The sequence below is a fragment of the Nerophis lumbriciformis genome, linkage group LG02 (assembly GCF_033978685.3).
Source record: "Nerophis lumbriciformis linkage group LG02, RoL_Nlum_v2.1, whole genome shotgun sequence".
Classification (NCBI taxonomy): Eukaryota; Metazoa; Chordata; class Actinopteri; order Syngnathiformes; family Syngnathidae; genus Nerophis; species Nerophis lumbriciformis.
The window spans coordinates 47,117,857-47,135,000 of NC_084549.2; the positions used below are offsets into that span (position 1 = coordinate 47,117,857).

The 17,144-nt window shown below is 39.0% G+C and overlaps 1 protein-coding gene across 2 annotated transcripts in view; it reads right to left on the bottom strand.

Moving 5' to 3' along the window:
* Window positions 1–17,144, bottom strand: part of LOC133608458 (cytosolic purine 5'-nucleotidase-like) — a 121,449-nt gene that overhangs the window by 96,430 nt on the left and 7,875 nt on the right. For both annotated transcript variants that reach the window (XM_061963708.1, XM_061963701.1), the window contains exon 2: window positions 11,140–11,261. In XM_061963708.1, the coding sequence (XP_061819692.1) occupies window positions 11,140–11,240 (101 nt within the window). In that variant the 5' untranslated portion in view covers window positions 11,241–11,261. The remainder of the gene's footprint in view (window positions 1–11,139; window positions 11,262–17,144) is intronic.

Sequence of the window (17,144 nt, forward strand, 5' to 3'; positions counted from 1 at the left end):
CCTCTACTAATTGCAATTTAAAACATTTGTAAGCACGTACAACACTTAAGACCTTCAGTATATCTGTATGCGGAATTAAATTATGGAATGGATTAAGTAAAGCAATCAAACAATGTACTAATATGATCCACTTCAAGAAACTCTTCAAACTTAAAGTGTTTACAAAGTACAAAGAAGGAGTACCATTATAAACATTCTGAATTTATTTCATCAATCCATTAGTTTTTAAAATAATCTTATCATATGAAATGTAACTTACTTCACCGAGTATTATTTATTTATTTTTATTGTGATTACTTATGGAGTATATTGTAAATAAATTGAGAACAGGAAGTGAACAAAAGTTTTAGCAACTGTTATGTAAAAGAAAAGGGGTAGGATTAAATAAGCACTGCTTCTTCCTACGGCGTGGCGAAGTTGGTAGAGTGGCTGTGCCAGCAATCGGAGGGTTGCTGTTTACTGGGGTTCAATCCCCACCTTCTACCATCCTAGTCACGTCCGTTGTGTCCTTGGGCAAGACACTTCACCCTTGCTCCTGATGGCTGCTGGTTATCGCCTTGCATGGCAGCTCCCGCCATCAGTGTGTGAATGTGTGAATGTGGAAATAGTGTCAAAGCGCTTTGAGTACCTTGAAGGTAGAAAAGCGCTATACAAGTATAACCCAACCCATATACTCCTTTTCGAACATGTTGAAAAGAGAAACTGGAAATTGTGATGTATCATGTTGTATGCTTGCATGTTTGAAATAAACTCAAACTCAATTGAATAAACTAAGTAATAGATTACCGGTACTCAATTACTAAAATAGTTGATAGTGGCACTTTTACACAGAGGCCTGGGAGGCCTGTGCCTCTGTAGACATGACCTCGGTGATCCCTTTAAAATACATGCATTTGTAAATTTCTTGTTCCCTATGTTTACTGTACATTTTCTTACAAATGTCAGCAAATTCCAGTACAGCCCAAGGTGTAAATTTTTACCACATTGGTAGATGACATCAGTCAGACAGACCAAACTGGTATTTTCTCCTTCCACATTCTTCCATGTTTGCAACTTTTCATTTTTATTTTTTTTAATATGTCCTGTGCAGTCATAGGTAGATGTCCATATCTGCTGTAAAATGTGCTTTACAAAAGAGAAATGTGGGATACTTCTCGTGTTGCCTTGTTTGTATTTGACTTTATTAAATGGATATATTTAGTGTTTGGCGCAGACCAACAGGGGATAGACAGAAGAAGAAGAAAAGGAGACAGAGGAGGAAATTGCAGGGGGAAAAAAGGGATAAGACAGAGACACCAACAACAAAAAGCAAAAACCACAACAACAGAACAACATCATCAAATACAATATATACAAATATGACACCAAAAATATAATAAAGAACCAGTTTATGAAGTAGATAGTAATAACACAGAAATGACAATGAACATTATTGCACTACAAATGGAGCAGTACAAATACCAATAGAAATAACACTATTGATAATGAATAATAATAATTACCTCTATTATCAACATTACAATTGCTTTAAATGCAACAATACATAACTGTAATGAACACTTGAATTCCAAAAGAAAGCAGACAAAGAGGGGGGAAGAAAGAGGAGCAAACTGTACTAACCTTATTATATTGTCAACATAAAAATAGGTTAAGCTTTTGCATTTGTATGTACAGTAAATATGTATGTTTGTTCAGTGAATGTGCGTGTGGATGTATGTACTGTGTGTGTATGTATATGTATGTGTGTGCGTATGCACCTATGTATGCGCTTATGTACTAAAGTATGTGCATATGTATGTATGAATGATTGTATGTATGAATATACGTCTGTCTGTATTTATGTATGTTCAATATATCTGTCTCCCAGAGCCAAAGTACGACCCCAGCCACCCAGAAAGCTCAACCCAAAACAGCAGGTGTGTTGCTCAGGGAACATGACTTCATCATGTTCCCTTTGTATTTGTCGTCGTGTTATTTTTTGTCTGAGAGTAACCCTGGTGATCAAAGCTTGTTTAATACATGTACCGGTAGCTAAATTTGACTAGTAGAGGGTGATAACGCTGCACCTTAGGTTTAGTCACAGACCCATACATTGTTTCCAATGTTTGATGTGAATGTTGTTTATTTCTGTATGCGTAAACATCTGTAGTTTATTGTGTTAATGTATTAACACAAAATCTTCTATAAATTTATGTAAAACACAATGAACATTATTTATGTAAACTATACAATTGACGTAAAACTTTTGTAATGTTTATTTTATTTTTCAATTTTCAGTCTTACAAACTTAAATGAAGGAAGAAGTATAAATAAAACTGAGGAAGGAAAATAATTCAAAAGAAGGAACATCAATCCTCAACAAAACTTCTGGAGTTTCTGTTTCTTCATGTTGTTAACTATCTGTCTAGCTATACACACTGGAAACAAGTAGAAAGGCAGAATAATGATTTTTAGTGACAGTGCAGTGTGAAATCCGGTGTGATTACTTTGTAATTAAGTAAACGCAGTTTCAAAGGAATATAACCTGCGGAAGCACTTTCTGACGAAACATCCGCATTTCAACTGAATTTCTAAGTCTTGAAACTGCGGCTCTCTTCATGATGTAGTTGAATAGCCCCGCCGTAAACAGACGTACCAGGCCGAGGACAAGTTACTGGAGAAGCAGGAGACAACCAGCCTCCAAGACCACGCCCCACCCAGAGGGGCCCAGAGACTCCCCTCAGCCGGACAGGAAGACCACCCCGCCCTTCACAAGCCTAAACCCCCTCAGAAGAGCATGGCGGAGAGTAAAAATCCCCCCGTGTGTCTACTTTGTAGTTAAAATTGTGTAGTTAATTTTAGGAGGTCAGCCATCACAGGTGAGCTCCAGTCCCTATTGATGTGTGTACCGCATGTAGCGTGAGGGAGATATGCATGCAAGTGGAGACTAATGATGCAATTAAGATTGGCGGACGTTTGGGGCATGGTGGGTCCCTCCCATGCCGACGCTCCTAAACCCTAAGTGTCTAATATGCAGTTAAGATTGAAGGTTGGACGAAGAGGGGGAAAGTCAGAAGGACTGGAGCCCTATTGAGTCATTCTCATCCCCCTGTCACGCCTTCGAGCAACCCGATTCCTCAAAGTCCTGTAGGTGTGTATGCTATATGTAGAAGGAGCAGGGAGTCCACGCATATTCCCCATAGCCCTCCCAGCCCTACAGGAGGCAACCGAGACATATGGCTAGGAAGCCATCCCCCACAATCCAGGAACCCGCAAGCGTCCTGAGGCAAGCAGAATCCAGCATCCAAGCAAAAACCACAACCAAAAGCAACAAAACAGGCCCCGCCTGGGGGGTGAGGGGAACCCTCAAATAGACACAACCAAAACAAAAAACAAAATGGCCAAACATAGTAACCGCAACCAAAACAATCACGGGCATCACCATCACCGCGGCAATGCTCAATGCGCCCAAAAAGTACCCACGCACACGCCAAAATCCCCCAACCAAGCTTAATTTCTACTACCAACCAAAAACAAATAGCCACACAATATACTGTCCTGGCAGAGGAAACACCAAACACTGCTCCCTCCCCACATGAGCCACACCTCCCCCATGCGCGTGTCTATCCTCCCCCACTTTGATACGCAAACATTCTACAACATTCCCGATCAAATGCAAACCAGGCAAACAGCCGCCCAATCCATGCGAGGTTATGCGGGTCCGCCCCCCGCCAAATGGAACTCGCGCCCGACCGCCCCAACCCAACTCTGCAGAGTGCACACGGACAACCCCGTGCAAGAACTGAAGAGTCCCGCGAACACCACATCCCAGATGCCCAGACAACAATGAGTTCACACAAAATTACGGACCTGGGAACGACGCCTCCCAACGGGTAAAAACGCTAATGCATTCCGCCCACATGCCAGCACCCAAGCCAGCCAGCAATCCAACGCCAGCCGGCCCCCACAATTCTGTCACCGCCCAGCCACCAACCACGGTTCCCCGATCACTCCAATTCAACACAGCAAAGGCAAAAACCATTGTTACAGTTTTCAAATAAAAAATAGTGTATAATTACACTATCAGCAAGCTTATGTTACCATTTAATCAACAACATCTATCTTTTTCACAATTACTAATTATATTTCAAAACCCAAAACCAGTGAGGTTGGCACGTTGTGTAATTCGTAAATAAAAATGTGCAAATCCTTTTCAACTTATATTCAATTGAATAGACTGCAAAGACAATATATTTAATGTTCGAACTGAGAAACAACATTTTTTTTGCAAATAATCATTGACTTAGAATTTAATGGCGGCAACACATTGCAAAAAAGCTGGCACAGGGGCATTTTTACCACTGTGTTACATCGCCTTTCCTTTTCACAACACTAAGTAAACATTTGGGAACTGAGGAGGCCAATTTTTGAAACTTTTCAGGTGGAATGATTTCCCATTCTTGCTTGATGTACAGCTTAAGTTGTTCAACAGTCCGGGGTCTCCGTTGTTGTATTTTACGCTTCATAGTGCGCCACACATTTTCAGAGGGAGGCAGGTCTGGACTACAAGCAGGCCAGTATAGTACCCGCACTCTTTTACTATGAAGCCACGCTGCTGTAACACCGTGGCTTGGGATTGTCTTGTTGAAATAAGCAGGGGCGTCCATGATAACGTTGCTTGGATGGTAACATATGTTGCTCCAAAACCTGTATGTACCTTTCAGCATTAATGGTGCCTTCACAGATGTGTAAGTTACCCATGCCTTGTGCACTAACACACCCCCATACCATCACAGATGCTGGCTTTTCAACTTTGCGCCGAGAACAATCCGGATAGTTATTCTTCTCTTTGATCAGGAGGACGCGACGTCCAGTTTCCAAAAACAATTTCAAATGTGGACTCCTCAGACCACAGAACACTTTTACACTTTGCATTAGTCCAGTGTTAACTAGATGAGCTTGTGCCCAGTGAAGCCGGCGGCGTTTCTGGGTGTTGTTGATAAATGGCTTTCGCTTTGCATAGTAGAGTTTTAACTTGCACTTACGGATGTAGCGACAAACCGTAGGTTTTCTGAAGTGAGCCCAGTGGTGATATCCTTTACACACTGATGTTGCTTTTTGACGCAGTACTGCCTGAGGGATCCAAGATCACAGGAATTTAATGTTACGTGCAGTGATTTCTCCAGATTCTCTGAACCTTTTGATGATATTACGGACCATAAATGGTGAAATTCCTAAATTGCTTGCAATAGCTCGTTGAGAAATGTTGTTCTTCAACAATTTGCTCAGGCATTTGTTCACAAAGTGGTGACCCTTGCCCCATCCTTGTTTGTGAATGACTGAGCCTTTCATGAAAGCTGCTTTTATACCCAATCATGGCAACCATCTGTTCCCAATTAGCCTCTTCACCTGTGGGATGTTCCAAATAAGTGTTTGATGAGCATTCTTTAACTTTCCTTTTTGCCACTTGTGCCAGCTTTTTGAAACATGTTGCAGGCATCAAATTCCAAATGAGCTAATATATGCAAAAATTAACAACGTTTTCCAGTTCGAACATTAAATATAGTGTCTTTGCAGTGTATTCAATTGAATATAGGTTGAAAAAGATTTGAAAATCATTGTATTCTGTTTTTATTCACAATTTACACAACGTGAGAACTTCACTGGTTTTGGGGTTTGTAGAAAAATTGCTTGTCGAACCAAGGAAATAGTCTGATGTTTAGACTTGTCACTCACCACTGTTTTATTCAGACGTACACGTAGGGAGAATGTGCACATACACAAAAACGGTTCCAAGAGAAGCAACTAACAATTTGCAGTCATGATTTTGTTATTATAGAACATAGATTCAATGATAGCTAATATTAGTAGCTAAACTTTGCTAAATCATTGTCATTCGTTGAGAACAAACAAAGCTTGTGTGTGTGTTACGGGTGTATTTTATCAGAGGTGGGTAGAGTAGCCAGAAATTGTACTCAAGTAAGAGTACTGTTACTTTAGAGATTTATTACTCAAGTAAAAGTAAGGAGTAGTCACCCAAATATTTACTTGAGTAAAAGTAAAAAGTATGTTGTGAAAAAACTACTCAAGTACTGAGTAACTGATGAGTAACATACACACTCATATCATATATATATATATATATATACATTGATATATACAGTATATAATTTATAAGTATTTATTTTGCTGTTTTTGTTTACATGTTAAAGGTGTTTTAATGAATATACATGCATGTTTAACATATAGATTCCTTTCTTTAATGAAGACTAGAATATAAGTTGGTGTATTACCTGATTCTGATGACTTGCATTGATTGTAATCAGACAGTCGTGATGATAACGTCCACGTTTTCAAATGGAGGAGAAGAAAAGTTCCTCCTTTCTGTCCAATACCACATGAAAGTGGTGGGTTTTTGGCATCCTATTTGTCCAGCTTCCATATTCGTTTTTATACACTTTACAAGAAATATATTGGCGTCAAACTCCGTAGCTTGCTAGCTTGTTTGCGCTGGCTTTCGGAGACTCTTGTTTTGAAAGCGCAGGCGCGATGGCGCGGCACTTTTATTGTGAAGAGAGGAACGTCCTCATGTGCGGTCAGTCTTGAGGCTTTTGACGGTACGGTTGAAATAAAACAAGTATCTTTTTTCCCTCACACTTTTGATTGATTGATTGGAACTTTTATTAGTAGATTGCACAGTACAGTACATATTCCGTACAATTGACCACTAAATGGTAACACCCCAATAAGTTTTTCAACTTGTTTAAGTCGGGTCATGTGACCACCTGGCTCTGTTTGATTGGTCCAACGTCACCAGTGACTGCATCTGATTGGTGGAACGAAGTGAAACGTCACCAGTAAGGCAGGCACTTTGAAGGTCTGTCTGACAGACCAAAACAAACAAAGCGTGCATTAACAGATCGATAAAAATTAGTAGCGAGTAGCGAGCTGAATGTAGATAAAAGTAGCGGAGTAAAAGTAGCGTTCCTTCTCTATAAATATACTTAAGTAAAAGTAAAAGTATGTTGCATTAAAACTACTCTTAGAAGTACAATTTATCCCAAAAGTTACTCAAATAGATGTAACGGAGTAAATGTAGCGCGTTACTACCCACCTCTGTATTTTATACACTCAAAGCCGTAAGAGGGCAGGATATAATGCTACGACACTTTGGCAAGTTAGCGCCCTCAAGGTAGCCGCCAAAGTTGCAAACAATCCCTTTTTTCTGTCATTATGGACTCTATCTATACTTTGCTATGAATTTTAGCACACCAAATTCCCACTGTTTTTGTTTGGACACCTACTTCTAGAAACTGAAAACAAGAAAATAAGACAGATAAAAGGTTTTTATACAAAGCCTCACCAAAATTCAAGTGTGGACTCAACTGTATACAGTCTAGTGGGGCGTCCATGAATACGAAAAATCACATTATTGTACCATGAGGATGTGTTAATTTCATGTGTATCTGATTTAAAGTAAAATAAATTGTATATATTTGCAATATCATTTGTTGCTAAGTTTTATTGTGCCCATCTGGTTAAACACTGGCCCCTCCTTGGTCCCCCCAATAAAATGTGTCTAGAAACACTTGTGATAGCAGATGACACAATTATTAAAATAACTGATAGCTGCAGCCCTAACGTAGAGAGTTTAACCTGACTGACTGATTCATTTGCCTGGAAAACTAAAAACTACTTTTAAAAGCTTATAAACTGTGTTATGTTTTGGGCTCCACACTATACTTTATGTATTAGAAAAAGGGGACCAAAAGGCTCTTTTGATAGTAAAGGTTGCAATTCCTGAGGTAGACTAAAGCAGAGTGAAGCGAATGCTAATGCTGAAGCTAAATCAGTTGGATGTGTTGGCGTTAAACACTGACATGTATTCTTTATGTATTGTTATTTAAAGTATATATGGAGCAAAATCTGACCCTCCTGAGTTCATAATTTCCTGAGAGGATGACTTTGAATGTGTTCAGTGTGTGAAGCTTCTAAGCCTTTGACTTTTTCTGTAAAACGCAGATCACTTTGTTCATGAATCATCTTGTTTTCTATATTTTTTTTACTTACTTGAGTTCAAAAATGGACCTAATATAGTGTTTATTTACACCATACACACTTCACCAGGGGTTCTTAACCTTTTTGGGGTCGGGGCCCAGGGCCCACTCAAATATTCACACTGAATTAGCAATTGTAGTCTTGATTGTGATCATATTAAATAATTATATCTAACCTACTTACAGTTTAACAGGATACACCTTGTCAAATGGTATGAAACCATGTGTTTTTAGAACGGAAATAGCTTTATTGTCTTTGCACAAGTACAACAGAACTTAATTTTCTGCACAAACCTGTTAAAGAGCAGACACATATTTTACAGGGTAACAGAACAGGAATGCTGATGGGGCGCCACTTACGGTGCCCTGTAAAAGGAGGGGAAAAAGGTTGACGCGAGGAAGGATGAGCAGAAAAAAAATTCAATCGGAGACTGGGCCCCTATGGTGGGGTAAGGAAAACAAACTCAATAGCACTGCACATAAAGGGAAAAGTGGTAGAAAATGGATGGATGGATATACATATCACGACATACAACTCGAGACTTGCAATGAGGGGGAAGGGGCGGGCATCCGGCCCGAAGCTGATATTTAACTCCTTCGGGAAAGTAGGCTAGTACTCCATGCAAAACGTAAACAGGATGCAGTGTTTCCCACACATTCATTTATTTGTGGCGGCCCGCCACGAAAGAATTACGTCCGCCACAAATGGATTTTTCGGCTTTTGACTCGCTCGACCGCTCATAAAAGCAATGGGACTCTGTCTGTGAATGTACCTTGTAGTTACAACTCCAGTGCAGTAGGTGGCGGTAGCCTACTATGCATTGTAACTCCGCCAATAGCACTTAATTCACCTGGTGGGCCAGAAGAAGAAGAAGAAGAAGAAGAAGAAGAAGAAGAAGAAGAAGAAGAAGAAGAAGAAGAAGAAGGCGGAGTAAAAGAACGGACCGACCGGATCAAAATACGAGGGTAATATAGGTTGTAGGTAGATAAGTTATAGCTGCATCGCTCGCGGCTCGTCATATATTTAACGTTAATCCGCGATTTCACCGAGCGTTTCACTCACGGTGAGCAGCCTGACGCTGCTTCATTAACACCGCCGCTGTTGTCACGTCACGTGTTACCATACCGACGAGCTAACGTGTCCAGGTTATAACCCTGTTGTCAATAAACACACGTGGAGACGGTGCTTCAGATACTGCATTAATAATGAAGCTAAATTGTCCACTGTCCACTGCAGCATGTGAATGCAATGAAAAGAATAAAATCTGAGCCAACCAGCTGTTAAAATGTTGTCCAGGTTAATGTTTTGGCCATTAAAGGCCCTTCATTTCAAGATGTCAACTGTGATCGGGCTTTAAACAGGTGGCTGACCTGTTCAGATGGGTGTAACTCAGGGGTACTCACACTTTTTCTGCAGGCGAGCTACTTTTCAATTGATCAAGTCGTGGGGATCTACCTCATTCATATATATAATTTATATTTACTTATTTATGAAATATATGTTTTTGTTAACAAGTTAAAGGTGTTTAATGATAATGCAAGCATGTTTAACACATATAGTTAATATTGTTAATAAATTAAAGGTGTTTAATGATAATACAAGTATGTTTAATACATATACGGTAGTTAATATTGTTAACAAGTTAAAGGTGTTTAAAGATAATACAAGCATGTTTAACACATATTGTTAATAAATTAAAGGTGTTTAATGATAATACAAGTATGTTTAATACATATAGTTAATATTGTTAACAAGTTAAAGGTGTTTAATGACAATACAAGCATGTTTAACACATATAGTTAATATTGTTAACAAGTTAAAGGTGTTTAAAGATAATACAAGCATGTTTAACACATATAGATTCCTTTCTTTCATGAAGACAAGAATATAAGTTGGTGTATTACCTGATTGTGATGACTTGCATTGATAGGAATCAGACAGTGGTGCTGATAACGTCCGCATTTTCGAATGGAGGAGAAAAAAAGTCCTCCTTTCTGTCCAATACCACATGAAAGTGGTTGGTTTTTGGCATCTTATTTGTCCAGCTTCTGTACTCCTTTGTATACACTTTACAAGAAATACATTGTCGGCAAACTCCGTAGCTTGCTAGCTTGTGCACGCCAGCTTTCTGAGACTCTTATTTTGTTAGCGCAACTGTGCAGTCAGTCTTTGGAGTTTTGACGACAGGTACGGTGCCGGAGTCTGTTGAAATAAAGTGTTTCTCGCCTTCCTGTCGGTAATTTTAATGAGCTAAATATGTACATAAAGTGTTGTACTTATATTCCAACTCCGCGTTCTTCTTGGTCATCGCCGCTGCCGCCGTCACCCCCCGCCCCCTGACCACACCACCACAAATAGATGCCTGTCCTGTGGGAAACACTGCAGGATGTGTTCTTCAAAATGGCAACAGGAAGTGTTGTCATCAAAATGGCAGCCCACTTAAGAGTATCCGGCGGCAAACAAAATAATTAGAAAAAATTAAAAATGAATGAAATGACCGTACAGAGACATTGGTCGCATACCAAGACATATTTCGCTCGATTTCAACATTCGTAGACCGAAAAGAACGCAAATAGAGGCGTTAGTGAATCGAGGTTCCACTGTACTAATCAAATAGACTGCAAAAGAAGGGAAAAAATACATTTACATATACACACAGTGCGAAAATAAATACATTATAACTATATTATTAAAACATTTTTATAACCTCCATTTTTCATAAAATAACTGTAAATAAGATTGAAGGGCAAATGAAAATACAGTTTCACCACTTTAGTCATTTTTTGTGCTTAGGAACCTTTTAGGACTTTAGCTCTGGACTTCTTCTCGTGTTTAATATTGTCATTACTGCCACAAGTGGTGGAATAGTGTATTACAACTGAGCACTGCTGTGGCTCATACGGACTACAGCTGAGAAACAGACATTTTTTGGTGGCCCTCTAGGGGGCGCTAGCGGCCCAACAATGGTTAAGAAACACTGCTCTATACCATTAGACTGATTTGTATAAATAAAATGTAACTCAGTTTACTTTTTCAAACTAAAGCCACCAGGTAATGAAAGTTCCCGGACGGTTAAAAGGGGCTACATTAATTGACATATACCTATGATGAGCTTCACGTCGATACTTTTTGAGGGCAAGTCCATCTATGTTGGCTGGGAGCTCGGCACAGTTCTGCAGACGGTCACTCCAAGAAGTCATCATGTTCAACTATTCAAAGCGTTTGTGAAAAGAAAAGATTACTATTTAAAAGTTTCTCGCAGACTCCCCAAGTCAGACTGAAGCATGCGTAAATGAAAAACCTGACTTTTGATTAATATTACAAAATCACATGCCTTTAAGATTATAGTATTTCAAGTCAAATTTGTGTGTGTTCATGTATTTTAAAAAATTAGGTCATGCATGAAATTAAATGGTTTCTTTTTCTGGCGCATTACTTGTGCAAAGCTGGACAGCCGATTAACATCAAATAATAACAATAAAATGTTTTAATGTTGTATATGATATGCGTACATAGAAACACAAGTTATATATATAAATACGCGTAAAAATACAATATACATTTTTTTTTCTTTAATTATTGTTTAGATGTTAATCTGCTGTCCAGCTTTTCATATTAGGGCTGTCAATGTTAACGTATGTGATTAATCAAAAAAATCTATAGCGTTATCATACATTAATGATTATTGAAACTATGTTTTGAATGGCGCCTGAAGGCAGCGCGCATTGCAATGCACAGGCAGTGATCACGTCACACACTAATGATAGTTAGAGCGATGTGCTCTGCGCCCACTTGTGTTTCAAAATAAACCTTTATGGAACTTTAGACAAAACTGACGTAATTAGTTAATATTGCAGCGACAAACGTTCTTATCATCGGCATAAAATAGCATCTTAAAGCGAAACATTAACATGAGGATGGCGCCACTAGCATAAATGCTACTTAAATAAGGTTGCCAAACATACCTTGAAAAATAAATTGTCCCGTACAAAAGTTTGCGTTCCATATTGAGCTGTCAATGGATACACTTTGTCCAGTATTTGTATTAAGTAAGTGGCCAACAGAGCTGATTATTTACAAACCCTGTTTCCATATGTGTTGGGAAATTGTCTTAGATGTAAATATAAACGGAATACAATGATTTGCAAATCCTTTTCAACCCATATTCAATTGAATGCACTACAAAGACAAGATATTTGATGTTTAAACTCATAAACTTTATTTTGTTTTTGCAAATAATAATTAACGTAGAATTTCATGGCTGCAACACGTGCCAAAGTAGTTGGGAAAGGGCATGTTCACCACTGTGTTACATGGCCTTTCCTTTTAACAACACTCAGTAAACGTTTGGGAACTGAGGAGACACATTTTTTAAGCTTCTCAGGTGGAATTCTTTCCCATTCTTGCTTGATGTACAGCTTAAGTTGTTCAACAGTCCGGGGGTCTCCGTTGTGGTATTTTAGGCTTCATAATGCGCCACACATTTTTAATGGGAGACAGGTCTGGACTACAGGCAGGCCAGTCTAGTTCCCGCACTCTTTTACGATGAAGCCACGTTGATGTAACACGTGGCTTGGCATTGTCTTGCTGAAATAAGCAGGGGCGTCCATGGTAACGTTGCTTGGATGGCAACATATGTTGCTCCAAAACCTGTATGTACTTTTCAGCATTAATGGCGCCTTCACAGATGTGTAAGTTACCCATGTCTTAGGCACTACACCCCCATAACATCACAGATGCTGGCTTTTCAACTTTGCGCCTATAACAATCCGGATGGTTCTTTTCCTCTTTGGTCCGGAGGACACGACGTCCACAGTTTCCAAAAACAATTTGAAATGTGGACTCGTCAGACCACAGAACACTTTTCCACTTTGTATCAGTCCATCTTAGATGAGCTCAGGCCCAGCGAAGCCGACGGCGTTTCTGGGTGTTGTTGATAAATGGTTTTTGCCTTGCATAGGAGAGTTTTAACTTGCATTTACAGATGTAGCGACCAACTGTAGTTACTGACAGTGGGTTTCTGAAGTGTTCCTGGGCCCATGTGGTGATATCCTTTACACACTGATGTCGCTTGTTGATGCAGTACAGCCTGAGGGATCCAAGATCACGGGCTTAGCTGCTTACGTGCAGTGATTTCTCCAGATTCTCTGAACCCTTTGATGATATTATGAATGTGTGTGTGAATGGGTAAATGTGGAAGTAGTGTCAAAGCGCTTTGAGTACCTTGAAGCTAGAAAAGCGCTATACAAGTACAACCCATTTATCATTTATTATTTATTACGGACCGTAGATGGTGAAATCCCTAAATTCCTTGCAATAGCTGGTTGAGAAAGGTTTTTCTTAAACTGTTCAACAATTTGCTCACGCATTTGTTTACAAGGTGGAGACCCTCGCCCCATCCTTGTTTGTGAATGACTGAGCATTTCATGGAATCTACTTTTATACCCAATCATGGCACCCACCTGTTCCCAATTTGCCTGTTTACCTGTGGGATGTTCCAAATAAGTGTTTGATGAGCATTCCTCAACTTTATCAGTATTTATTGCCACCTTTCCCAACTTTTTTGTCACGTATTGCTGGCATCAAATTCTAAAGTTAATGATTATTTGCAAAAACAAAATGTTTATCAGTTTGAACATCAAATATGTTGTCTTTGTAGCATATTCAACTGAATATGGGTTGAAAATGATTTGCAAATCATTGTATTCCATTTATATTTACATCTAACACAATTTCCCAACTCATATGGAAACGGAGTTTGTAGTTTTCATGTTCCCAGGTTGGTGCGCCCAGTAAAAGAAAAAGGTAAATCGTGACGTCACACGCCAGTTTTGACTCGGCAGTTACGCCGCAGTCGCCAACACACATTGACCAGGCATCTTGTCAGTGCAGCAGATAACTGAAGTAAGTGTATAAAAGTTAAAATAAAAGTGTTCTGCTGTCTATGGTTGCAATAAGCGCAATATTTATGTGAGCGTGTTTGTTTCAGCACTGAGTGCAGTTGGTCCGAGGTCGATCACACGTCATCATTTAATGAAGATATTACACATATGGTTTGCACCCTTCGGTAGAAGACAGGTATGTGGTCGCAAACTATTAGTGCCGTGTCATTTATTACGCTTTTATGAGCTATGAGTGTGTGTGCGGTGCTTTTATTTAATGATAAATTACACAATGTAGCATAAAAACAATAATCTCACTGAAAGGAGATCTCCTTCATTAATAAAGCGTAATTGAAATGTTGCCAGTCATATTAGTAAAACAAATATCTCACCTCTCTTTTTGTCACAGTAGTTTTCATAGTGATGAAAGTCGGAGACCTGCCCTATCATAAAGCTGCACACTGAATTTATCATGTTTTAAGTCAAGCAGGACATATCCCTGTTAAAGAAATATGTTTATTTTTTTATTAAGTTAAGCAGGAAATAGTTACATTTAAGACACACATAAATGTGCACTTAATTCTTACTGTACTTACTGTCACCAAGTTTTGAGCAAATCAATGACTTGCAGTTCAGTAAAACATTTAGAAAATTATATTCTGATAACAAAATTGCATTTGTATCCAAATAGTAGGGTATTTTTTGAAGAAATTGTTCATTATGCAAGCAAATAATAACCTATGACTAATCATGATTAAGTACAGAATTAGTAATTAATCTGATTAAAAAAACTAAAACGTCATAGTCCTAACAGAATTTGTTGAAAGGACTAGTTGGTACAATCCCTGGGGACTCTGCATGGCAGGGGCGTCCTCCTCCCTGAGCCAGGCTTGCACCTGACCGCATACCTAAATGAGGCTAGGTGACACTGCTGGGAGGCTTTTCCACCATTGGGACACATCTTCAGTTGTGTGCCCCAGCGTCACGGGGTGTTTCGGCCCGGCTAACCACAAGACACCCTCTGCCGAGGAAGGGCCCACCCCAGGGTGATCAAATCCCTGGGTGTGTGCGTCCCATTAGGTGTTAGCCTTAGCAGCCCAGCTGGTGTCACTCCTCCTCAACCACAACCAATGGCTCGTCCTCTCTGCTGTGTTGGCCAGCTCTTTAGTGGCCTGTCTGTGAGCCTGCCCCCTGACTCCAACCTCCCTAAGGACACACATCTATATATATATATATATATATATATATATATATATATATATATATATATATATATATATATATATATATATATATATATATATATATACATTATACATACATAAACACTTAAATGTTAATGTATCTCAACATTTATATAATTATTTTAACTTTGTGTTGTAGTTGACAACGTGTGTTTAAAATTACTTTATTTATATAAACATTTAATCTTTTTCTGGCAACATTATGCCTTTTTCCTCTTTTTTTTCAACAATTTTACAGGCTTTTATTTTTTCCTTATCAAAATTTTAGTTTCCGCTAACGGCCAATAAAAACAAGCTGCGGGCCACAAGTGGCTCCAGGGCCACACTTTGGATAGATATCTGAAGTATACAGTGTCTTCAGTCTAATTGTACCAGTTTGTAAAGTGTGAGCAGCTAATAAGAGTTGTTCGTGGTTATGTTTAAAAAAAACTTTGAGGTGATATGATTTATTTTAGTATCGGCAGGGCTCGCTCAAGAGGGTAAGCTAAAGTTAGCCCGGTACTGGTCAACATACTATTTTGGGAGCGATTCAATTACAAATAAACAACCCTGCTTTACTCTTCGTTGCCCCAGCCACTAAAACCAGCTTGTGATGGTATCGATTCACAATGTTAGGTTATTATTTTGCATACGTAGAAGTTATATGCATTATACATTCGTGCTAAAAACACCAAGTCCGCTCACCTTCCACCGCAGGACGCATGCGCAGAATGCATCTTCGGCGTTGTCATGTGCGCAAGGCAACACTTCAGAATCGAATCAGCCTTTTTGGCCAAATATGTTTAATGCGCAAGGAATTGGTCTTAATTGACAATTATCAAAAAGGTAATAATAATAATGTACGACTTCAACAACTTATACATTTGTACACATTGATGATCAGCAAAATACACGTACATGTGACGTTATACACATTACCTTTAACAAATGACGAATTGGCTTAATGGTTTACAATTACATTATCAATCAAATCTTGAGGGATGATTAAGAGTACAAAGCCCTTGAATTGATATCTTTGTTAAAAACATTTAAAATGATTTAAGTAGCCCTTTTTGTCTTTTTTTATTATTATTATTATTATTTAATACTCTATCTGTATTTGCTTTTGTTTTCCTTCCTTGACATGTTTCGCTAATGTTGAAAGTGCCTTGACTTTTGTGCATTATAAATGTATAAATGTTTGTTGTTCAATAATTATTATTTTTTTAAATTAAAGAAAAACAAAAAACTTCTGACGTACGTACATTGTACAGTCAATTCAAAACCACACATATGACGTTGAATACACTAACTTTTAAGTAAGGAAACCATCGTTTTTTAACATTGTATACACCAGGGTACACCCTGGCCAAGCACTGAGATTTACATCTTTTTCTCAAAATATTTTTCATATGTTTATTATTTCATTGTCTTGTATTACGTTAAATTTTTGTCTAGAAGAGCTCTGATTAGCATATTTTTATTGTTGACCTAAAATAATTTTTCTGAATATAATCATACAAGGGCAGCACGGTGGCAGAGGTGTTAGTGCGTCTGCCTCACAATACGTCCTGAGGAGTCGTGAGTTCAATCCCGGCCTCGGAATCTTTCTGTGTGGAGTTTGCATGTCCTCCCCGTGACTGCGTGGGTTCCCTCTGGGTACTCATGGCTTCCTCCCATGCACCTCCAAAGACCTGGGGATAGGTTGATTGGCAACACTAAATTGGCCCTAGTGTGTGAATGTGAGTGTGAATGTTGTCTATCTGTGTTGGCCCTGCGATGAGCTGGCGACTTGTCCAGGGTGTACCCCGCCTTCCGCCCGATTGTAGCTGAGATAGGCTCCAGCGCCCCCCGCGACCCCGAAGGGAATAAGCGGTAGGAAATGGATGGATGGATAATCATACAAATCTACAAATAACTCCAGCTCCAATCATTCAATGATAATTCAAAGACAAGTTCATATAAGTAAAAACAGATTTACTCACGGTATGTCAACCATGAA